Source organism: Porites lutea, chromosome 5 (assembly GCF_958299795.1).
Source record: "Porites lutea chromosome 5, jaPorLute2.1, whole genome shotgun sequence".
In the NCBI taxonomy this organism is placed as follows: domain Eukaryota; kingdom Metazoa; phylum Cnidaria; class Anthozoa; order Scleractinia; family Poritidae; genus Porites; species Porites lutea.
This window is the reverse complement of record NC_133205.1, coordinates 24,948,237-24,974,115: the sequence shown is the minus strand read 5'-3', so window position 1 is coordinate 24,974,115 and position 25,879 is coordinate 24,948,237. Positions and strand designations below refer to the sequence as shown.

At 40.6% G+C, this 25,879-nt stretch overlaps 1 protein-coding gene and 1 long non-coding RNA gene across 4 annotated transcripts; both read left to right on the top strand.

The window, feature by feature from the left end:
- On the top strand, nucleotides 1-25,879 carry LOC140936229 (uncharacterized). Of its 3 annotated transcripts, none has more exons than XM_073385661.1 (9): nucleotides 1-852; nucleotides 17,210-17,378; nucleotides 18,390-18,648; nucleotides 19,204-19,431; nucleotides 20,555-20,809; nucleotides 22,503-22,688; nucleotides 23,389-23,511; nucleotides 23,924-24,055; nucleotides 24,679-25,879. In XM_073385661.1, exons 1-9 carry the CDS (start codon nucleotides 3-5, stop codon nucleotides 24,868-24,870), a joined length of 2,394 nt encoding a protein of 797 aa, XP_073241762.1. In that variant the 5' UTR covers nucleotides 1-2; the 3' UTR covers nucleotides 24,871-25,879. The 3 variants fall into 3 exon arrangements, with proteins under 3 accessions (XP_073241762.1, XP_073241761.1, XP_073241760.1); XM_073385660.1 differs by lacking the exon at nucleotides 1-852 and adding an exon at nucleotides 9,767-10,804; XM_073385659.1 differs by lacking the exon at nucleotides 1-852 and adding an exon at nucleotides 14,121-15,097.
- Nucleotides 3,293-7,076, top strand: LOC140937279 (uncharacterized). The gene is made up of 2 exons (XR_012165450.1): nucleotides 3,293-5,112; nucleotides 5,716-7,076. It is a non-coding gene; the product is annotated as an uncharacterized lncRNA (long non-coding RNA).

The window sequence follows — 25,879 nt, the reverse complement described above, 5'->3', positions numbered from 1 at the left end:
TCATGGCGTCCTCTACAAGCACGAAATTCATGTTAAGCGAGGATGTAGGAATTAAGTTTGGCGAGGGTAAAAAACAGCGAATTATCACTATCGCTCTGCTTGTTGTAGCTTTGATCGTCCTCATTGTTGGAATCGTGTTGATTGTAGTCGCCGCAACCAAAAAGGATGATAAATCAACTTCGACTCCCTCAAAGCCCGGTTCCACTCCAACAGTCCCCGTCACGAAGGCACCTTCCAGTAAGTGTGATTTTTCAGAAGAAGCTCAAAATGCAAGTCTTCCTGAATTTCTTAATCGCGTTAAATCAACTTTCTTCAAGCTGCATCCTTATGATGTTGTATACGATCCAGACGTCACGCCGGATCGAGTAAAAACGGAATACGTCGCATACGATCCTACGCCAGCCGTGATCAAAAACCGCACGGACACCGCTCTGGCGTTGCTGAAAGAGATTAGCGACAAGAACATTAACACAAACAGGTTGAAGCCCCGAGAGAGGAAGGCGTTGGCACAAGTAAAGCATTACCTTCAACACATGTTCGGTCAGCCTTACGATGTCAACTACTACGCCGGAGATTGGATGATGGGCCCGAATTTATTCTGCTGGCAGCCAATCTGTGATCACGGGGACGGCGTCTACAATGGAATAGGACGGCATCACAAGCCGTACAACGCCGATGATGTAAAACTAATAGAAAGCAAGCTGAAAACTCACAAGGCAGGATTTCTTCAGTATATTGAAAACATGAAGATGGGTGTTCGAAGGGGAATGATCCGAAGTACGGAAGAGTGCTTAGCAGGTCTCAACTCGATCAAGAGGCGATACTTGAATACTTCTCGTTATAATGAGACAGGTGAGGTGGTTTACCCTTCTTTGAGTTGTCCATTTATGATATTCTTTGGGGCACATTTTTAGACTTTACCTGAGATTTCTTTGATCGATTCTTATTCTGTTCAATGACTTGAAAACTATTTTCCTTTTCGCTTACGTCGCAGACGCTCTAAACCTTAAGTAGAGAGCAAAACAAATGGTTTAGACGAGTGCGTGGGCCGGCTGCAACGCAGCCTTTTTCTTCTTTCTACTTTCTTGAGGTTATCAGTTGGCATGCAGCGCACAGGACCATTTTCACATTTTCAGGACCATTTTCACCAGATCATTTTCACTGTCACGCAACAAAAAAAATTAACCGTCCAGTGGAAGAAGCCAAGAAAATGAGATGTTATAAAAGACTAATTTATAAACAATTTGTCCCAGTCTCAGGTCTTTGTGGCCCATAGTTTCATAGTTATTTGCTGAAACGTTTCACGCACCTTTCTAGAGCTTTGTATGGAGACGCCATATTGGTGTACCGTTTTGGTCCCGCAATATGGCCGCCGGAAATTAGCAAAAGCATCTGAAGCTAACTTTTTCAATGAAAGCTCTTTCTTTTCACTCGAGAACAAGCACACGTGAGCATAAATGAAAATGGTAACACTGCTGAAAATCAAGAGGAGAGACTTGTTTTCAACGAGACAGCATTCCTATTTTGGTGTCACGCACTGTGAAAACTCGGAAGTTCAAATTGCTGTTACAATATAGAATTATTTACTAGCGAACCTTTGTTTCGTTCATTTTGCTGTTTCTAATAGGAGTAATCTTTATAATTTTCCAAAGTGGTTTGAAAGCAACGCTGGAACTTTTGTCCGCCTTTGGGTTTTTGGTCGTTTTCTTCGTCTATAACGTTGTGGTTGAATGGTGCAGAACACTTGATAGCAGCTAGATTGGTCACTATTGGTCCTTTTTTTTTTTTCGGAAAATTGTTTCGGTTCACGGTTTGGGTAAATGTTACAAAGGGAAAAATTACTGTTTAGTTCAGGACTCAACTGGTTTTTATCATTTAGCCTGTTTACCGAAAACGGCCGCGAAATCCTGAAGGTGGTATCAAAGTTAAGATGAGATGTGATATGATTATGGAAACTAAATTTTTCGCTACTTTAGCCGAACATTCCGAACGGGAAAACGGGACTGCTTTAATTTTCAGCCCTTCTATTTCTCCGCGAAATTTTCCTCCGGAATGAACTAAAAACTCGTGCTCCATTGAATAAATCAGTCCCAGTTAATTAATCCTCCATCTGTGTCCTCAATATCAACATCTTAGCTCTTCGAGAAGTTCCCCTTACCGCCAGCAGCAATTGCTCGGCGAGGTGTTTTGCGGTTTCTTTTGACCATTCGCCATTGGAGGCGAAACCTTTCGCTCCTGTTTTTGGAAACAGTAGATGTATTTGTTATTTAGTCGAACCTCCATTTGCAACCACCTCCCATAACCGACCACCGATCCAACACTCCCAAGATTTTTCCGGGTCAAAGCCTCATGATTGAACTGGCTCTCGTAAATGACCACCTCTCGTAGGCGACCGCGATCACTTTTTCTCGACTTCTTGGGGTGACGCTTTTATAATTTCCGTCGTTTTTAACCTCCTGTAAGCGACCACTTAATTAACATGTAGTCTCATCTCTATGAATATTGCATCTAGTATCCACTACGCCTAGTCCCGCTAAACTCAAAGTGTATGGAGAACGTTTAGTAACAGTACGGAACTACACATATCGCAACATGGAAATTGCATGCATAAAATTCTCTTCCAGGAAGACCATGTGCCCGAGCATCTTCTCGGAAGAGACTTCCTGTGGTCTCTTAAACGACCTTTAAATCCTTGCAGTTTGGGTTCTGGTTGGCTACTAAAGCAGGCATTCAGCCTCGTCCCCAGGCCTATCCCACAGAGAAGTCCTGCGCCTATCTCGCTCACTTGGGATTGAGCTCCAACAAGAAACAAGATATTTTGGCTGTATGATGAATCCTTTTATTCGACCAAGCTTGTTCGTTTAAAATGGCTGGCTATTGGCCTCGTTCGTTTCTTTTTTGTTATATGGTGTTGGTATTGACACCGACTTCTGCACTCGGTCCACAAAAACGCAACAACAGAACGTCGCGCTTGGTCAACAACGCATATCAAGAGAGGACCCTTGCGCGTATGTACACTGTAAAATGAAAAGAGCCAAATCGGCCCCAATTTCTCGAGGGCCGATTTGGAACATGCTGGGCCGTTTTGGACAGAAAGAGTCAAAACAGTTCTAGATGGTACCAATTCGGCCCATCTAATTTCTGAATTGGCTACACTAAAAGCTACTTTGGCACTTCCTCTCAATTTGGCCCTTCCGATAGCCAAATTAAAATTCCGATTTGGCCCCAACAAGGGGCAAGGTCTACTCGGAGTGACCGCCTTTTGCCGTCAAAAGGGGCGCAAGGAGACCGCAGTGTTCGGTTGAAGTAACCATAGTCACGTCTGACACAATCCAAAGTACGGTCCGTTTAGTCGAGTAAGGAACTAAGATAACTTTAACGTAGACCTAAAACCGTGACGACAGTCAGAGACTGTAAGGTAAATCATGGTTTCGAGCGAACCTTTGCCTCGAGCGAAGGTGCAAATCGGAAACAAAGCTACAATCACGCTCTCGAATGTTCTGCACGTGATTTCAATATCGATAACATTACATGATGCGTCACGCAAACTAAACGCTGGGAGGGCGTTACAGTACAATATCCCTCGGTATTGATAGCAAACAAAGACCCAGCCATCACGTACATATATTTTCTGATTCATAAGTAAAAGGTTTTTAAAATTTCAAACGCCTGCCACAGGCTCAAAATGACACGACATGTAAACAATCGAAAACATATTTTGGAAACAATACACAACTGGTCAGCGGGCTGTCCCTATGCACATGCTCTTTGGTGTCTTCCTTTTGGCGTCCATTTGAAAGTACTGCAACGGTTGCGAACATGCCAGTTTCTTTGGGGATCAGGAGTCTTGTATTATACTTTTCGACAGCATCAAAGGACATTCAAGGTGTTGTTACTAATTATTTTCGAACTATGAGCCGTCGTTGATCCATCACTTCGCTCTTGAAGTTGGTCGTGAAGAATCGGAGACACAAGCCTCGTGAGGCGCAACGGTTTTCAAGATGAACTGCACAAAATTATAATAATAACAAAGGCTCTCCAAGAATCAAGACTTTGCTGGAAAAAGCCGATAGTAAGACCAGGTAAGCCGCCCTGATTCGCTCTCTTTCTACCAAATGCAAAAGACTGAGCTATTTTAACCACGTTTGATGAAACAGAATTCAGGGTCACTCAAGTCCACTTTGTTGGAAAGCTTTGAAGAACGGGTCATTAGATGCTTTTAATTTTATTATCTAATGATAAGGAAATAAGTGACCCTGTATTCTGTAGTTAAGCCAGTGGAGGAGTTAAAAAGCACTTCTGCCATCCCCTCACTGTCCCCTATTTAAAACAGGGAGAATGATGAAAATATCTAATGAAAAAACCTTAAAGCCATTTCAACTAAAGAAGATGGTAAGGATGGTGTGGTCTGGTTTTACATTTACACTATAGATTTCAGTACTTGTTTTGTTTTAAGTAAGGTTTACCTTACCAATGCATTATTTCTCTTGTCTGATAAATAAGTGCAAAATAAATGCATTAAAAATAGAGAAATTTAAAACCCTTTAACCCTAAGATCAAAATTTGAATGCTCATTTGCTGCCCCTATTCATTTCCTACAGAAGTAGTGGGAAGAAGTTGATAAAATATCAAGCAAATTGTGTGATCATGTCCATAATTCTCATGAACACTCTGTTTTACAAAGCATTGATATTACAAGGAGAAATTTGATGCTGATCACTCTTAAGGCTTAAAGGGTTGAAAGAATAATGTGAATTATAATAATAAAGTTATGCATAAAATTAGGAAATAGAATTTTAGGTTGCAGAATTCTGCTTCAATAATGTGAATTATAATAATAAAGTTATACATAAAATTAGGAAATAGAATTTTAGGTTGTAGAATTCTGCAGGTGTGATTGAGGTAACAGGGTCTGTCAGTCAATTTGCTCCCACAATTACTCAGAACTGTGTGTAAATAAACTTGGTGCTCCAAGTCAACCAGTTTTAATTTAATAACATTTCTCCTATGGCAGAAATAGAAAGGCGGCGTCCTTTTGGTAGTGAACAAGGTTCTGCGGCTTTGATCGGAGTGCTAAGAGGACTTCAGGAGGAATTTATCACTATTGTAGAGGTAGGTGTTTTGGGAATACAATGTTTTTCCTGATATTGTGATACAAAATACCACAAGAGTGCTACAAACTCAACTGTACATTGAACCCTAAATGCTTGGGAGGCTCAGATACAAGTGGAAGTCAGACAAAATTGAGATGCAATTTAGCTTTTGTTATGAAGGTATCCCTTGGGGGCCATTCCCGTCACCAGACTACACCAAATCTCACAGAATAATAATGGCTACATAATACTTAATGAATTTTGATTTACAGCTGCAAAATTTCTTGATTGGTGAGTAAATACATGTACTAAAAGAATCTTCTTGTATCAGGACATGCACACTGTAATTACCTCCTCAATGATGTGTGAATGTATTAGACATAATTATGCTGTCATTCTTTTTCCCATAACATAAAGGAAGCATAATTTCAACAAACTATAATTTATACAGTATACCATACATGCATACCTGAAAAGTGGAAAGAAGTAATTAAACCAACCTTTTTTTTTTGACAATAGTATTGTTATGACCATACTGACTTTTTATGTGTACGCACTGTTTGTTGTGTTTTGATTATTGTTTTTATCATTTCTAAAATTACAACATTTGTTTTTATTGCAGAGGGATGCAGATTTTGACAGGAAAATTCAGGATTTTGTTGTGACAAAGGGAGGCATTATTTGCGAGTTTCCTCAGAAGAAGATTGATGCAGTGATAATATTGCTTGGGTGTTTTTATGTATTTAATGTATCATACACCCAATGCAAAGCCATCTTGACTTTTCTAGATCAGGCATTGCTTGAAAATGGACTGGGGTAGACACTTGTCAATGTTTCCTCCCTTTTTTAATGACTTGGCAAATACCTCAGTTCTTGCTGAATGTTAACTCAGGACAACCTCGCAAGGTGTAGCCAAATTGTCAAAATGTTTTTCTTGGAAGTTTTCTTTCACTCTTATAGACCAAGATTTGGCAAGATTTTTTAAACATAATATCTGTGGAGTAAAATATAGTTTAAAACATTTGCCAAGTCATTAAGGGCTGGACTGGTTTACTAGTAAGATACAGAGTCGGAACTGTACAAATCAAAAGCATAGAGTGTTGATCTAGATATAACACCAACAGGGTATAATTACTCCAATTATGACTCCTTCACTTTTGATCTAGTGAAAACTATAAAGCATGGGAACAAGAATTTTGACTGGTAAGTGGTTTATCCTTCGACGATTACACCCCTGCTTAATCTGGTTTTCTACATCATAAGCAGAATCTGAAGAGTAGAAAGTTGTGATGACTCCAATTCCATCAGGCTTCTAGTTATGACTTCCCTTGCAACTCTGATTTTTGATTTTCACTAGGTGATGAGTGCTCTGACTATGACCCTGACTTTGTCACGAGTGAAAACCACCCTTCAAAAGGATTAGGTCAAGTCATTAAAGGCTCGCACTAGCAAGGTAGACAGAGTCGGAGTCATAATCAGAAGCTTGAGAATTGATATAGCTAAAACGTCTTAGTTCATTATTGCTCTTACAACTCTTTTGCTTCAATCTAATGTACATTGTCGGAATTGTTAGGAGGAGAACTTGACCTACTCTGACAATCTTTTATTTTTTTTTTGTCAAAAGGGAAGTTATAAAAGAAACCTTAATTGACTCCAATTCTGGTGAGCTTTAATTAATGAAACCCTTTACAACTCCAATTTTTGATTTTCACTATAGGTTTTAAGTGTTCCTATGATGCTGATTATGATTTTGACTTTGTCTTTTGTGAAAACCGTTTTAAGAAGTAGTTACTTTGATCGCACCGAAGACAAGTGTCTCTCTTGGCCAATTTAATTCCTCCAATAATTCTAAATGTTCAATCTAGAAAAGTTGAGATTAACCGAAGATAATATTACATAAATAGGTTGGAATACGCATTGTTATGATGTACACAGATCACAGTAACTTATTCAGAACTGAATAAATGTTTGAAATAAGCCTTAGTTTGATTTCATTATTTATCAATACCCTAATTAAGGGAAAAAATCTGTAGGCCCCACCCAAATTAAAAAAACCATAATGGCCCGATATAGGGCTGAATCGGCTACTTTTGGAGGGGTAGTTTTTAAGAGGGCCAACATTTGAGGGGGCTGTTTTGGCTACTGGAAAATCCAAAATGGCCCTAGTGTTTTCCATATTGACCCTTTACATGGTCTAATTTGGCCCCGATGCAAGGGTCAATTTAGCCCCAAATTTTGGTACCAAAACAGCCCCATCTCAGTGGGGCTGAATTGGCCCCAAAAACAGTACCATTCTGGACTCACCCGTTTCGGCCCCATTTTTGGGGCCAAATTGGCTCTTTTCATTTTACAGTGTATTACCAATTGGCTGTTGAAAACAAAAAGTTCCTTTTTTTATCCCTTTTTTACGTGAACATCAGAAGAATCAAGCACATGTTAGAGAGATGTTTCGCTTCTTTTGCCCGCTGTTGGAAGTGAAACTTTTGCTTCTTTTACGGGAACATAAGATGTACATTATTCCGTCCAGGCGTGGAAGCGATATCTTTCACTGGCCAAGTTTTGCTTTTGTTTTTGGTGCGTTTTCATAAAAATATGAACACGCACAGAAGAGAATAAGGCAAATACTCGGTCATGTCGGTCGGTAAAGGATATTTTACGACTAACACAAGCCTTGGCCGGGTTGTGCAAAGTGGGGTTAAGATAACCCAGCGTTAGTGCGAAATTTGAATTCAGATATAAAACCTTGAGTAGAAGAAGGAAAATAATCCGACAAAATGCTTTTAAACAAAACAAAAAGAAACCCGATCAAGTTAGCGCTAATTAGCCTTCGAACTTTTCAGCCTTTCTTTAAAGCTAAGTTGCGTCTTTACCTGCGATGATCTTCTTTGCATTTACCCCGGTATTAGAATTTTTTATCTTTTGCGGGACAAACTGGGCGAGCCCCGAGAGCAAAACAGACAAGTCTGACCATCTCGGGTAGCTTATCAGAGCAGAGGATTCGCTTTACATCCTCTACCATTGCGGGATAGGAAGTGCGATATTTGCTTCTTGTCACCATTACCCCGCGAGCAGAGGTTTCTTTCCGGCATGGCTTTTAGCATTCACAGTCGCGTTTTTACGTAAACATTAACCAAATACGCGACTGACAGCGAGGCAAATGACTTCGGAAATGCTGTAAGCCAAGCCGCAAAGAAAGCTCTGCTCGCAGGGCACGTCACCATTAGCAAGGAACTGTGTCAATTCAATTCCACTCTCACAATAACGGAACGCAGGGTCCGCTTCAAAAGTCGAACCATGTTCGAAGGAATTATTTCAGTACCATATTTCACTGAACGCTGATTGCACGAGGGCCGGACACTGCGCACGACCAGACTGTTTTGAGACTCTGCATGGTATAAGTGTAATATCACAGGTAGCCCATGCTCGAAATATGAGCATCGGCGAGCATCAGCATTGTCGCGTAACATTCAAAATATAAGGATTTGTATGGGGAAAAAACCTGTGGTGCAAGTGTCCGCTTTACAGAGGCGTCCGTATTATAGAGGTAGGGAATGTATGATTTTTGGCATTTCTGGGACCAAACGAACTGTCCGTCTTGTAGAAGGGTCCATAAGAAGAGGTTACACTGAATAATTATTAATATGTTAATTTAATCATTTCAAGGAAAAAATTTTGAATTTTGTCAATTCTAAAAGGATTATTTAATAGTCCATTTCCGAGTTCCCCCGGGCCTCTGTTTCAAAACGAGGGTAGGTGCTCAGCCTTTGATGTGGGAATCATTTTTCATTCTCGCAAACAAAACTCATTTTCACAAGAAAGGTTGCGCATCTAGCCTCATTTTGAAAGTGAGGGTTTTTGGAACTCGGAAGTGGCCTATTGAAATGGAAAAGTTACAGTTTTGGATATAGAAAATAGGAATACATTGAAAGGAGTCTCTTTTTTTATTGTGAAAATATTTAATATACATATGTACGTATTATATGAAAATGGAGAGAGAATTATTTTGATAAAAACTCAAGAGAGAATGATCTACTTGAAAAACTTTAATACCAAAAAGGCACCTAAATATGACTGTGCTTGACTTGTGTGTCAGCGAATATGGGTCGTTGTGGATGCATGAAACGGTCCAGGGTTGTCTCACAAACGTCCACTTGTTTATATACCGGAAGAATGAACATATTATTCGAAACTGGATGGTTAAGTAAAGTTAACACATTTAGGAAATCCAGTGAATAATCCAAGAAAGTGGAATATGGGGAAACATGAAGCTGCAGAAAGTAAACTGATCAAACTGAGTTTCCGCATTCATTGTTCCGGGAACTCAACGGATAATTGCACTGAGTATCCTCTGAATTTACGAGCTGCGGAAACATGACGGCAGTTAGCGTTTCTGCAAGAGTAAACCTGACCGAAACGCGAGTATAAGGGATGCGTTTAAGCGTACCCGCAGAAACTGAAACAGAAACGTATACACGCATACATTTTAAGTAACGTAAGCTGTTTTTTATTGAAATCCTTTCATTTTCGTAGGTTACAGAAACGATAGGTTTTTTTTCCCATACAAATCCTTATATTTTGAATGTTACGCAACAATGCCGATGCTCGCCGATGCCCATATTTCGAGCTTGGGCTACCTGTGGTAATATATGCACTAAATTGTCGTTCACGGAAGAGAAGCTTTGGTGGGAATTTTTTCTAGATCTTACATAAACATCAACTTGATTTACATCAAATCGTACAACGCATAGATTGATCCCAACCGATCTGCAGATTTTGCTTTTGCTATTTGACAGTCATGGAGTTCTCAAGCAGCACGGAATTTGTTATTAGCGAGGATTCAGACACTAAGTGTGGCCGGAGTAGAAAAGAGAGAATTATCACTATCGCTCTGTTAGTCGTGGCTTCGATCGTATTAATTGTAGGAGTCGTGTTGATTGCAGTCGCGTCAACCAAAAATAATGCAAAATCCGCTTCGACTTCAACAACCATGGAACCTCAACAAAACAGCGTTCCTACAAAGGAAAGTGGAAGTAGTAGTACAGTCAGTACAAAGTCCGGTTCCACTCCAACGGTCGCCACCACGAAATCAGCTCTCCATACGTGTGCCTTTTCGGAAGAAGCTCAAAATGTAGGTCTTGGTGAGTTTCTTGGTCGCGTTAAATCAACTTACTTTAAACTCCATCCCTATGATGTTGTGTACGATCCAGACGCCACTGCGGATCGAATTAAAAGAGAATACGTCGCCTACGATCCTACGCCGTCCACGATCAAAAATAGAACGGACACCGCTCAAGCGTTGCTGAAAGAGATAAGCGACAAAAGCATCAAGACAGACCTGCTGAAGCTTCGAGAGAGGAAGGCGTTGGCACAAGTAAAGCACTTTCTTCAGCATGTGTTCGGCCAGCCCTACGATGTCAACTACTATGCCGGAGATTGGATGATGGGCCCGAATTTATTCTGCTGGCAGCCAATCTGTGAACACGGGTACGGCGTCTACAATGGAATAGGACGGCATCACAAACCGTTCAACGCCGATGATGTGAAACTTATTGAAAGCAATCTGAAAACTCACAAAGCAGGATTTCTGCAGTATATTGAAAACATGAAGATGGGTGTTCGAAGGGGAATGATCCGAAGTACGGAAGAGTGCTTAGCAGGTCTCAACTCGATCAAGAGGCAATATTTGAATACTTCTCGTTATAATGAGACAGGTGAGGTGGTCAATCGCCGTCCCTCCTTTTTTCTTGTTGACGCACTTTCATTCCCATGAGTTTGTTTGTTCAGTTTTTCCTCATGGTTACGTGTTTAACGGCTAATTCCTCGTCAGTTTTTCTTACTTTTAATATCATAGGTGACGAATTACTCCTTAATTTTGGCGCGAAATTTCAGCGTTAATTTGTAATTTCACATGTGAAATTACAAAATTGCCATGGCAACCTGTCCCTACGTCTCAATGTCACGATGGCGACGAAGTTTTAAAATGCCGTGAATGAAGATGTCAGGGCAAAAAAAGACGCTTTAGAAAACCTGAACACACAAGAGAACATCAAGAAGGATTCTAACAGGTATTTTGCCGAAAAAGCCTGAAAAATTCTGGACTTTATAAGCCAAATTTAAGGTCTAAACATTTGAGAGAGTGGAGTTCTCCTGTGTTCTCGATCGATACGATCCTGGATCGAACATGTCAAAAATCCAAGATTGCTAACGTAATTCGTCACCCATGATATTAATAGGTAATCAAATGGTATACTCGTGAAATTAGGGAATAATTTCACTTGCGTTTTGTCCAAATCCTAATAATTTCCTTTCGACAAAGCCCGCGTGAAATTATTCCCTAATTTCACTCGTCACCATTTGATTACACATACTAATTAGGCTATGTCTACTTAACAAATAGATTCCATGTTGCCGTGCGTCTGTTCAGTAATAGATCACAGATGACGTCAAAATATCGTAAAAACAAAGAAGTGGTACACGAGCCGCAGGCGAGTGTCATGCGAGTGTGTCACTGTTGGTTTTACCACATTTTGACGTCCTCTGTGATCTTTTACTGAACAGACCCACGGCAACATGGAATCTATTTGTTTTAGAGCGGTTTTCACTTGACTGTCGTAAAACCAAAACCAAAGTAAATACACTAGCCAACCAAAGGACGTAGTAAAACCAAAACCAAAACCAAAACCAATCCCAATTCGACAGTCAAGTGAAAACCGCTCTATACAATGATCAGAAAAGAAAAAGACCGATACACATACCCGCCTCGAACCGCTTGACCTTTTGAGGATTTGTGCTAGTTTACCAAACCCAACTTTTCATCTTAGCTTCTTCTTTATCTTACTTGTGTACAGTTTCTTCGAAAAGTTTTTCACCGTCTTTTCTTGCTCAAAGAAGAATAATAGCGAAAACATTTTGCAAAACAGCGAGTCTCTCGTAGCGGAGACACACGATGGCAACTGTTGTGAAGATTTCTTGTAGTTTAGGCATTGTCAAGTAGTCAATAGTTTTTTTTTGGTCTCCTTTTCTCCGTTTTTCTTCTTTGAAAATAGCTCCTGCTAAACTTTAACCGAAGCTTTCACTTGCCTCAATCCGAAATAATCTCACAAACATTTTCAAAACCCAGGGGCACCCAACGGCAATTTTCGGGAAAATATCTGTTCGGAAGACGATTTGAGAACTAGAATTTTCGGAACATTTGTTGTAAAATTTCTTGCTTGCCTGCCTCTCCTAGGATTTTCGATCATCTACAAACTGGTATAATTACCCATTTCAAACGAATATTTACCCTAAAAAAGGCCACCTAGAATTTTCGGGAGCCTTTTCCTGGCTAAAATTTTCGAAAAGGTAAGTTTTGATCCCTATAATTTTCGGATCACTAGACTTTCAGCTAGGAAATCCGAACAGATAAAAAGTTTTTAGGGGATAAAAATATGCCTATATCTACCGTTTAAATACTAAAATACGTTCAACAACGCTATATTAAGTGGTTTTGAACTATATCCTCGTTGGGTGCCCCTGAAAACCGCGTGATATGTTGAACAAAACAAAGAAAACAAGTTTCCCGTGACGTCATCCATGTATCTGTACTCTAATAGATCATGGGCAACGACAAATCACAGCGCGCGTAGCATTCACATCATTGTATAAACTACATTGGATAGCTATTGATCCTACAAGAAAAACATACCCGATAGGGCTTCTATATGTTCACAGATAGGAACGGTGATCTTAGCGCGATTTCTGTTACGGAGCGAAGCTGCGCCGCGTAGATCATGAAAGTGGATCATCGCATGTCGGATAGGTTTCTGACTCTCTTCGTCGCAATACAAACAGGTATATAAGAGCAAGGACTGGAACCCACTGACGGAAGTAAATATTCGGGAGAGAGGACTGGGATTTAGTGCACCAAACCCTCTCGGCCAATATCGGCCACCCACTCCGGTACGATAACATCTTGTTCTACTTCTGTGCCGTTGCCGTATAGCTTTTCAGGTCGCGCGGGAAGAAAGGCTATCTAGTATAGGGTAGACATATGCTTAAATTATCATGCGCTTACTTCGCTTTTCTGGCGTCCTTGAAAGCTCCCACTATAGCACTGGGAAAGCGCTGCTCAGATCAAATCGAACAAGACGAATGTTGCATTGGTAACAAGCCGCCGGTAAAGCCGCGTGCAAACGGACGCAACATTGTTGGGTGTTACATGTTGCGTCCGTTTTCACACTCCGTAGGTTACGAGCAAGGCTGCACACTCTGTGTCTCTCTAGTCCCCCATTTTATTTTCCTCAGGGATAGTAGAGCGAACGAAACGCGAGCGCGTGAAAATCACCCCACGCGCCGCGTGTCGCCTTTTCTCGTGTAGGGTGATTTTCACGCGCGCTCGCGTTTCTCTCGCTCTACTTTCCCTGAGGAAAAATGGGGACTACTCGTAGTCTAGAAACAGAACTAAGAAAAGACTAAACTAAGACTAAATTATTCGGTAATTAACGAGGTCAAGTACTTAAACTAAATGATAAACAAACCAAACTATCCTACCTTGCTAGACGCAAGTTCAAGTTAACTACGGCACTTATAGTTAGGCAATAATATGTGGGTTTGCGGGCACACGTAGAATCATCCCTAAGCGATACACAAGCTTGCTAAATCAAACCGGGAAATTCCTAAACGCAAAAATATTAGGAGCGAAATAATAAAAGAGTAATGCATTTCTTGATATTACATAATAGGTCTGGTGACCCTGTCACAAGTAAATCGTCGCCCCATGTAAGGGAATCCAAAATAGTCTTGGATTCTGGATTTTACAACGTGGATTCTGGATTCCAGGTACTGAATTCCGAATTTTTTGTCAGTTGAACTTGAATTCTAAATTTAATCGTTAATGGGATTCCGGATTCCACAAGCAAAAATTTCCGATTCCGAAATCCGTATTCGCTTACATAGGACAAACAGGTAGCCCAAGTCCGATATTTGAGCGTCGGCATTGTTGCGTAACCTTCGAAAATTAAGAGAATGCTTTGGATGACATAGACACAATATCTCCTGTCACTGGGATCGTACAAGGCACAGGTTGATCCACTTCCTTTATCGCACAGTCATGGAGTCCTCTAAAAGCGCGGAATTCATGATAAGCGAGGATGCAGGAACTAAGTTTGGCGAGGGTAAAAAACAGCGAATTATCACTATCGCTCTGCTGGCTGTAGCTTTGATCGTTCTCATTGCTGGAATCGTGTTGATTGTAGTCGCCGCAACCAAAAAGGATGATAAATCAGCTTCGACTTCAACATCCATGGAACCTCAAAAGAACAGCGTTCCCTCAACCAAGGAACCTCAAAACAACAGTGTTCCCTCAGAGCCCGGTTCCACTCCAACAGTCCCCGTCACGAAGGCACCTTCCAGTAGGTGTGATTTTTCAGAAGAAGCTCAAAATGCAGGTCTTCCTGAATTTCTTAATCGCGTTAAATCAACTTACTTCAAGCTGCATCCTTATGATGTTGCATACGATCCAGACGTCACGTCGGATCGAGTAAAAACAGAATACGTCGCCTACGATCCTACGCCAGCCGTGATCAAAAACCGCACGGACACCGCTCTGGCGTTGCTGAAAGAGATTAGCGACAAGAACATTAACACAAACAAGTTGAAGCCCCGAGAGAGGAAGGCGCTGGCACAAGTAAAGCATTATCTTCAACACATGTTCGGTCAGCCTTACGATGTCAACTACTACGCCGGAGATTGGATGATGGGCCCGAATTTGTTCTGTTGGCAGGAAATCTGTGGACATGGTTACGGTGTCTACAATGGAATAGGACGGCATCACAAGCCGTACAACGCCGATGATGTAAAACTCATACAAAGCAAGCTGAAAACTCACAAGGCAGGATTTCTTCAGTATATTGAAAACATGAAGATGGGTGTTCGAAGGGGAATGATCCGAAGTACGGAAGAGTGCTTAGCAGGTCTCAACTCCATCAAGAGGCGATACTTGAATACTTCTCGTTATAATGAGACAGGTGAGGTGGTTTGCCCTTCTTTGAGTTGTCCTTTCATGATATACTTTGGTGCACATTTTTAGACTTTACCTGAGATTTCTTTGATCGATTCTTATTCTGTTCAATGACTTGAAAACTATTTTCCTTTTCGCTTACGTCGCAGACGCTCTAAACCTTCTGCATAGAGCTATACAAATGCTTTAGAGACGGTCTTTAGACGAGTGCGTGGGCCGACTGCAACGTGGGCTATTTTCCTTTCTACTTTCTTGAGGTTAATAGTTGGCATGCAGCTCACAGGACTATCTATAAAATCTTTTTAACCTTTTTTAGAGGTCACGAGGTGCCGCAACTAATACCCTACTAAAGCAAGCAAGACGACTATTGTATCCTTTAGAAGTCAAAATACAGCTGACTGTCAGTTTTGACAACCGCCAAATGACGTAATAGTGTTCCAAAACTTTAATCCCTCCAAGATCAGATCAAAGATGAGGCCCTTTATGCGTGCACATGATCGGGTTATTTGGTTTGCAATAATTACAAGTTTTTTTGCCGAGGCACTTAAATGTTGGTTGGTTAATACTGGTGCGCGTGAAATGACTTATCTTTGTTAACTTCAATGTGTACGAGTTCTTATCGATTGATTGATGATTATTAATCGTTTCAATAGCGTGCTCAATGTTTCTAATATAATTTGGTAAAAAGTTTCCGGTACCCTGTTGGTGTCCTTCAGTTATAACTCAAAAACACCTGACTGTCCTGACTCACAAGAAACCACAAAGACTTGAATTCGACCACATTTTTTTTATATCCATTATTACTACTTTTGAGTAACATTTATTTTTGTGTAAAAATCGCGTGATAGTAAAACCCAGAAGGAGATACAAAGGTTAATACGTCTCTCAACCATTTCCCTTAAGATCTGCACGGTTATGTAATTAGATTGGCTACGACGGAAAAGAAAACAGATGTTACTAAAAGGGGAAACAGGGAACAGGCAACGGTGAGTTGGGAAAATGAAAAATGGGAACAAATCGTAACCTGAAGTAACTTAATTTCCAATGCCCGGTTTTGTTCTCATAGTTTTCATTTTTCAGTTCCCCGGCCGTTCTCGGTTCTAGTAACATCCCAAAGAAAACGCGACCGCGTTCGCCTCTTCACTATTGGGTTTCTAGAACTGATCACTGATTGACAAGATAACCAAAGACCGCACGAAGTTTAAGACAACATTTTAATTTAATCATTATGTGGGCATTGTTATCGCTCAGAGGGCATTGATACGGCCAATCTGAATTCCGCAGATGTTTTATCTGTTGTTTTTATCAGTCCTACTCATTTTCAGTTTAATAACTTACTAGGACAAATCAACTCCTGAGACTTACGTAACAGTGATTTGGAAGCCGTGCTTGCAGTACATTATTGAAAATTGAAATCTTTGAAGGAATCACTGTCAGGGTGGGTGACATAGCCAATGTTGGCTTAGCTCTCTCTTATAGGGAATAATAGGGGTACTCCCTATTAGAGACTACAAAGGGATGTTCCGCACAAAAGGGTGCTTAACTTTAAGGCTATTTCATGAGGTGGGGTTAAAAAAGGCTTAGAATACTTGTTATCGCTGTTTAGGTGTATATGACGCGTCTTTCGAAGAATGCTACCTACTGAAAGGATAAATTAGTTAACGTCGCTCAGCATTAGTCTTATTAACCGAAACTCTTCTTCGAGGGAAGTGTTAGTGAAGCCACATGAAAAGGGTCCTATCTAGGCAGAAGTTTTGACTCTTTTAAAGGGGGAGGGTATGGACCTCGCAGAGGATGGGGGAAAGAATTCTCGCCATCCTGCTTCCCCCTCCGAACAGACGATTAAGTATCACTGCAAAGATCACAAAGATAGAGTATCGTTTTTCAGTTTCACAGACTGAAATCAAGGCAAGATGTTTGTGATGTGCACGGGGCAACAAAATTCGCAGTCCGTATGTTGAAATATATCCTCTCACGGAGACGTTCTTAGGGGTTCGTCACGCGTTCCTGCCCCACGGTCGTTGAGGAGGATTGCGTAACGAGCCAAAATAACGTCTCCAAGGGGAGATTGTTGAAATTGTGTGATTAACCTAATCACGCTTTCTCCATTGCATTACAGGAGTTTTAAAAGAGTGGTTTGTCCAACTCATATTGAGCCCTGACTTTTACAGCAACATAACAGAAGCAGTAGATAGTGAATGGAAGGCCAAGCATGGAAAGAACGTCAGTGAAACAATCAAGGATTACTTGGTGACCTATCTCGGCGAACCGATCACTAAACTGTTAAGGTAAAAAGATTTGCAATATTGATCTTTCTCACACGAATTTAGCACGCACAAAATCTTCAAAGTTTGGTTTCCCTTTATCATAACATGAGAGTACAATGTACTGAAAGTGTGAATAGTCGAAGAAAACAAAAAGCGAAGCCTGTTTCGAAACGCCCATCATGTATATTAGTTAGGTGAATCAACTCAGGTATCGCTCCCGATCAAATGAAATTACCGTAAACGATCTAATAAACGCCCACTCTCAAATAAACGCCTCTTATCTAATAAACGCCCCCCTTACGCTGTTAAGTTAGTATTAAACGCCCCTCTCTAATAAACGCCCCCCTTGAAAATTGCCCCCAAATATTAGGAAATGGCAAAATAGAGCAAAATCAATCAATTTATTAATTTCATTTCTTGATTAACATCAGTTTGTGTATTATGTCATGTTCAATTTCTAGATTAGCCGTCAGGCCCGCAGTCGAGATTCTGTGGCACAAAAACGTTTTTAGCCGAAAGCATGCTGTATACCGTTATGTTGAGTTACGAGAATAAACGCCTCTCTCTTTTAAACGCCTCCCATCTATTAAACGCCCACTCTTGGACGCCTAAAATTAAATAAACGCCCCGGGCGTTTATTAGATCATTTACAGTAACCCTCGTTATTTTCTCTTCAACTTTTTTTTGTCTCACCCTAGTCTCCTTCGCAGCCGCTCGGGCCGGAGTCACGCAATGCCGTAGGGAACATTGCGTGACTGCGGCCCGAAGGAGACAAGTCTCACCCCTGCAAATCTTTTTTAAGGTTCTAGAAAAGGGTGTGTGCAAACGAAAGTTTAAAAGCTTTTTTTAACTTTGAAAATTACTTCATCCCCAGCCGGCTCTGAAATACAGAATGCACCCTTGTTACAAATAAATTAATTTCTTATATCTTCTTATCGCAATAATTTTCCTCGCAAGAGAATTGAGAAATACTTTCTTCATTACGGAAGCTCGTTTTTCATAATTTTGTTTCGATTTTTTAATATTATATAGATATCTAGAAACAGAGCACATCCGTCACTGCGTTCCCAGCAATGTGTCCAGTGGTTTAGCCACTCTTCCACTGAAGTATGTTTGGTTCGATGGCAAAGAGAACAAGTCCTGGCCAACAAACCCAACACTGCCTACCGGTGAACCGTTGAACGGATCGCAGGCCTATTCTAAAATCATGTCATATTTCACAACAAACACAATGACACCTATGGAGGTCCATAAGCTTGGACAACAGCAACTGGCAGTTCTCTACCCTATGGTAAGCTGCGTCTTGTCAGTCTGGAAAATATGTTTATATTAAAAATATGTTTTTACTATGCAACCGTAATTTGCAATCTCCCACTTCGTTTAAAGTAATAAATATAAGGGGGTGTGATGAATGCCGTACACGGCGGTATGTGAAGACGTTTAATAGGGACTTTAAGATTCAACGACGCGGACGGCAACAAGAACGTCAAGAAAACAGAAGGTTTAATAAGCAAAACTTTGCACGTGCATCACGCTTTTTTTGCAGATTTCTTTGCCCGTTTTTGCACGACCACGACGTGAAAATGCCTAATTTCACGTTTTATGGAGAACGTAAACAAGCAACGATGAAATTTTGTTTCCCTTTCTGCAATTGGATATGGTCCCTAGGGGGGGGGGGGGTGGGGGTACTTGGGTTAATTTTTGCTAGGTATGTGTTGCCTGCGTGCAAACGTCTCCTAGCTAGTCACATTTTGTTGTCACGCCTTCTCAACCAACTTATTTAACTTTTCCCGAGTGTACTTCTTCTCTCTTTCCCCAATGTTGATGATGCATTTTCTTTTTTTAGATCGTCGCTGTTGCCAGAGAAGTGACTGGAGAGTCAGATAACGATACTGCTGTAATGAAGTTCCGACAGAAACTTAATTCTTCTGAAAGCTACTTTAATCCTCAACCAATTCCCAAGAACGAGTCTGACAAAGAAGCACATATAAAATGCAGCGATATTGAAGGCGCAAAGAAATATTGTCCAACACGATGGGCTGCATTACAACGGTGGTTTGCTGAATCAAGAAAGGTAACGTGTACATGGTCCCCCCCGGGGGGGTGGGGGTACTTGGGTTAATTTTTGCTAGGTATGTGTTGCCTGCGTGCAGACGTCTCCTATTTCCTTTTTTGCACGCGGAAAAGGGACGTCGTCCTTTTTCCGCGTGCAACAAAGGAAATAGGAGACGTCTGCACGCAGGCAAGGTATGGGCCGCTGGCCTCTCTGAGCCCCAACCCCATTATAGTCTATTCTGTGGCCAATTATACACCCCATCTTAGTCACTTTTGGGTAAAGATGTAATTTTCCTGATCCCAACTTAGTCACTTTCTATTTTTTTATGAATTGACCCATTTTTTAGATTGAATGAAGAACACTTTACTTTTCATCTGCAGTACAAACATTCTGGTACGTCAGGAGCAGATTACTAACCAAGAATATGACGAACTGTCTTCCCCAAAAAAATCCGAATGTGCGACCCCATTCTAGTAACTCTATTGAAAATGCGACCCCAGCATAGTCACTCCAGTCGTGAAGATGCGACCCCATCCAGCGGCACATCCCCATTAGCCTCTTGTAAGAAAGTATCCCCCCCGGATACATGGTAGCTTGATTCCAAGACCTTCTCCGCGATTCCCTCTTAATGACAGCTAAGACGCGTAGCCCAACCATGTGATCTTCGTTTTCCAGTAGAAAAGCACCAAGGTCGTCCACTCCTCTGGTGCTGTGTCAGGGTTGTTTCGTCTGTTTGTTTTTCGACATTGATTGTTGATTGCATGCCGTGTTCGTTGAAGAATAATTAAATCATTGCAATGCCAGGATAGCAGGACATTATACAATTTGGTAATATAGGAATTATTCTTTTTTGTAGAAGTAATGTTGTAGCCGTGAGCCTCTATATACGCCAACAAAGATAACAAACTGGCTATAAGATTCTAGGTTTGCAATTGTCGCATTGTGACTTATAACGCGTAGTTAGACGGATCCCTTTAAACACTTCCGATCCACCAACACTACCAATTACCTGCCGCTATTGGCGGGCTGAATAATAAAGGGGGTTTTTGCAGCATTTGCTTTCACCGGATTGCAGTACACTCACCTCTTCCCTGAAACCCACAGAAACCACAAATAGCGCGCTACTACGTTTATTTTTTAGGTGATGAGTTTCCTGGAGCCCAAGACTATCCCATTGTTCTATTTCACTGGAGAAAAAGCGACCACGCCTACTTGCCCAGTTGAAATGCAACCTAATCTTAATCCATCAAGTGGAGCTCAAAGTTATCAAAAGGCTGACGCGGACTGCACCAAAAGTGCAAAATATAACATCCCATTTTTCCTGGAGAACTTGGGTCCAACGTTCTCTGAATGGAGTGTCAATGCTCACGAAGCCAGGCCAGGCCACCACACGCAGGTAATGCCAGTACTCTCATTAGATTGAATAAGTTGTGTCGGGTGTTTTCCATTTTGTCAAACCAAACAGTCAGATAACAGTGGAATTATCCGAGAGAAAAAGAAAGCGACAGTGTTCGATTGAACAAAATTTCCAATCGAATCGACGCGATCCATTTGCGTTTCGACCGAAATATTGATTACTGCTAAGCAAAGTAGGCCGATGGAAACGAGAACGTTTGGAAATCATGGAACGGCAAGTTTCAGGTGAACCGGTCAAAGAGGGCCACCCTTGGAGGTGGACCACTTTGAATGGAAAATTTCCACTTGGACCGAAGCTTTCCATATTTATTTCTCAACTGAGATTTCCGAAAGTTTTGGCATAATGGAAAGCACACCTTGTTACTGGTGGCAACTAGAACGCTTTCCATATCTTCGAGCTAGCCAATCAGAGCGCACGTAGAGCTCTATTCACTGTGTAGTAAATTTTTATTACCTTGGTTGCTAAAAGTCCCGTTCTTTCGTCAGCTACTTCGCAAATCACATGACTTCTAAAATGAAACAGTTTCCCGCCAAAATTCTTTAAGCGGGCAACATTTCGAAATCTGTGACGCCAGAGGGTAACAAATTGATGTACTGTTACCTGAAAATGGCCTCTCGCAAGCACTCTCTTTAGAAACAGGAAAAAATTCTTTCGATAAATCAAGCAACTTTCGAGGTGATTTTTACTTTGATAAGAAGGTAAAGGGAACTTACATGCAGTAAATCCTCTATTCAGCCCCCCTCTAAAATAAGCCCCTCCCTCTAATAGCCCCTCGCCTTTTTCAGGGGAAGAAAGTTAATAAGCCCCCCTCACTATTAAGTTCCCCCTACCGTTCCCTAATTTTATATGATAAACTGTATTTATCAATATAAATCACGACTGCAAAACTTTTTGTGGACTAATGCGGGATGGTTTATTTACCAACCGAAAGTTCGGATTTGATTCTGATCCTCGGCTGCATAACCTAAACCTTCCTGTCATTCTTGTACTTGACTTATTTTCACCTTTTTAATTTCTATACTAGTTCTTTATGGAGAACTGATACCGTCGTCGTTTCTAAATTAAATAAGCTCCCCGTCTCTATTAAAGCTCCTCTCAAATGGGCCTGCAATAAATAAGCACGGGGGGGGGGGGGGGGGGGGGGGCTTACTAGTGGATTTGCAGCATAACAGGACCTAATCTTCCTGTGCAGACATCTTAAAAGCCAAGTCCCTCACCCATTGGATGTTCAATGTGTTTTTTGGTGTCATATTCGTATTTTCACTGATTTCGGGAAACAGCATTCATTGTTCTCCAAGGAATAGACCCTTCCACGTTTTTTTCATCTTTCGATGAAGACCAGTTTACAAAAACCCGTCAACGCGGCTAAAAAGTACGCATTAAAATTCGTTAAGATATCAAGTTTGAAGTTAATTTGTTGAAAACTAACGAATATATAGTTCCGTAAAGTTGCCGATTTAACAGACGTTTGCAAAATTTCGCGACCTTAATTTGTTAAGCAATGTCTTAGCTTATCTTCAAACTTGGTAAGTTTCCTAATTTCAAGGCGTTCTTTCTAGCAGCGTTGAAGACCTAACTAGTCTTCATCAAAACATGAATAACTTAAACCGTGGAGGGGTATTTTAATCACTAAGTTTTAACTATTTTAAATTTTTCATGTTTTTTTTCGTAGGTGCAAGGTACCGTAGAACATTTCCGGGATAGCTGTGGCGGTGTCATAGGCTGGCTTGATAAGGTAACTTATTACACGGCGTTCACGGAAGGCTGGGCCCTGTATGCTGAGAATCCGCTGATCGCACAAGATACTGACACTTACAAGAGCGAACCAATGCAAAAGTTTGGAATGTTGAAATGGCAGGTGAGACAGGTAGAAACAAAGTAGATAAGTCAATAGGTAAATAAAAGGTATGTATTTTTTTTTTCAAATCTGCAAAAAAGTCATCGCCCAAAAATACTGCTGTCGAGGTACATTGAATTATTTAAACCATGAGATTTCGTCCATATTCATTAGTTAAAGGAAAAGCTATTAAAATGAAAAAAAAACTTTTTAAAATAAAAGGAAAGTAAATACTTTAATGGAAGAGGAGCAGTTCTCTAGTTTTAAGTTTCAACATTCTGATCGGTTTTTCGAAGTAGAAAGCTACAGTACCATTCACTTAAAACCTATATCATACAATAAACTTTGTAAATATAAGTAACGTAACCTCAATTATAAGTCCCCCCTCTCTAATTAAACTCTTCCTTTTAACAGTAGAAATTTATTAACACACAGCAATTTCGCAGTTTTTGATGGCTGATATTTCCTTCAATATTGCTTGCAAAAAGCTGACAGTTGCACAAATCGCTCAGCTTAATCAGCTCCTTCAAATTTTGCAATTAGTTCATATCTACGGCAACGGCTTCTATGAGTTAAGTCGTATGCTAATGAGAAAAACTGTAAACAATGACGTCAGCAAAGATTCGCCTATACGAATCCCTGCAAAATAAGTTGATCTTCCGTAGCAGTTTCAATGGCCAGAGACTGTGTTTCACTAACCTGAACTTCAACTCCTTTTTAGGTATGGCGAGCTATTCGTTTGATTGTTGACACAGGCCTACACTACGTTGGGTTCTCAAGAGACAAAGCCCTTAAATACTTTAGCGATTATGCGTGGGATGACACCGACCTTGCCAAGAAGGAGGTGAGACAACGAGATGAACGAGTTAAGAACTTCGCTGTAAATGAGTCCCTATAAATACGCCGATAGTAACAGAAGATAAGAGTTCGTATTTATTAGAGGACAAAACTTTTGAGTCTGCATATCGTAAAGTTTCCTATATTCTATGCGCAGGCATCACACAGGCTCGCAACTTAGTACACAATTTTATAGCTTCTGAAAATCTTACTACATTGCCAAAAAAATTTTTTGAGACCGGGATCCCCCCCCTCCCCCCCCCCCCCCCCCCCAAGGTCTGGATCCGCCACTAGTGACTTTCCTTTATCCGATTTGTACAATTTAAATTATTCCTTTGTTGAAAGTAACCATACCTAACGAACATCCATCTAGAAACAAGTGATGTGATTGCTTTTTTTTTTAATTCAATGATGATCAGGTAACGAGGTACCAGAGCGACCCTGGACAGGCCACTGCTTATATGATTGGACAATTGGAAATAAAAAAGAGCAGAAAATATGCCACGGATGAACTGGGCGAAAACTTTAGTCTGCGAGATTTCCATTATCAGGTAAATTATATGCGCTTTCATATTTGAAAAAACAACTTCCGAGACAATGCCATACTGAACTAGCCTGAAATTCATCCGATTGCTTCGAGTCGTTTTCTCCTCTCCTCTCTTCTCTCTCTTACTGAGGGAGTAATAACGACTCGAAGTAATCGGATGAAATTCAGGCTAATACTGAACTATTTTTACGTTAGACGATAGGAGAACGCAGTTCATAATCTTGGGTGTGCTGTACTAATAAACGATGATATTTTTCGTCCTTCTATGACTTTTTTGCACTATTTTGTGTCACGCGACACAGATATTGGTAGCCAACAAAGCTGTCGCGTGACCTTAGAGTTCTGGGTTTTTGTCATCTGAACCCTCTTTTTATAAGAGTAAGTCCTTTTTTAATTTTTCTTATGAGCTTTTGAAGGATCTTACTCGCTTTCATGATATAATTCAAAGACATCTATCTGGCCACCATGACACAAAGATATCCAGCAAAAACACAAACTCAAATCTTGACCACGCTCCATAATCTGCGATTACTACTAGTATAATGTTGTTTTTTAACGTGCGTGGTCTCTAAAAGCAATAAGTAAGTCACACTCAGCAGTTAACTATTCGTTTCCTTTTGTTTCCAGGTTCTTGCACAGGGTTCCTCTCCTCTAGCTTACCTGTCAGATCACGTGAGAAGGTATGTGGCCTGTGTCCAAAACAAAGCCAAAGAAGGCTGTGATGTCATCTTGAATCCTCCAAAGAAAACCACGGCAAAGAAACGAAAAGAAACAGATCGTTGGCCACTGATACCTAAAGAAAGGGAACATTACATTTAAATATTAGAGGACAATGAAATGCCTAAAAATTGTCCGCTTGTAGAGTTTTGCAGCTTATAATAAGTTCCAATGTTAAATGTACAAAAAGGAATCTAATTTAGAGGTGGTTAAATGTTTATCCGTAGCTTTAATTATGGAGGCATGTAATGTAAACGTAACTTTTGAGTCTGGACAAAAATTAATGACGGGCTTTGACCATTTAATTAAACCTTCAGCTAGTAGTAGTTCTGCATCCGGGTGCAATAAGTGAAGTTTATCAAAATACCTCAATAAGGACAGTGACGGCCAAGGGGGTCCCAATAAACCATTATACCCGACATAATGTACACAACATACCTCAATATACGATCTCCATATATCTATACGCCTTAAGGAAACTAAGTATACCCGAAATGATTTGTTTTCAGGAGATAGATAACGCGTACCTCAAAACGCTGGCGGACCCTGTCTGTGTTAAGGAATTTTTTGTTTGTTTGTTCATTTGTTTGTTTGTTTTTCGGCAGTAGTCGTTAAATGTTATCAATAGAGCCTTTTTCAATAGCGGTAATCAGGGGCCTAGCCAGGATTTCTCCATCCAGCTTGCCGCTCTCTGTGCGCTTTTTTTTCACCTACTCTCTAAATATGTCAGTCTACTAATGAATCACTCGTCACTTCTCTGGAAATTGACATTTGGGTGTCAAAAAGGAAAAGTGCATTGTTGTAGAAAAAACTATTTCAAAGAAACAAGCAGAGTTAAACTGATAAAGATTAAGGAAATCTACGTTTTTAAATTTATTTCCTTTCTTCACATAATTTCCTTTTTGGTATTATATTTCTCAGTTTTATCCTCGGCAGTTTTTCAGCTACGCACGTGCGTAGCGTGCGTATAGGTACCTTCTCCCCAAGCTTATTAGTGTCTTGTTACCAAGTGAACTGAATGTTGCAAACTGTTTATTACAAACAGTTTGCAACAGGATTGGATCCTAGCTTCGCTGAGGTGTATAAAATAAAGAAGAGTTCTGTTTGTGCA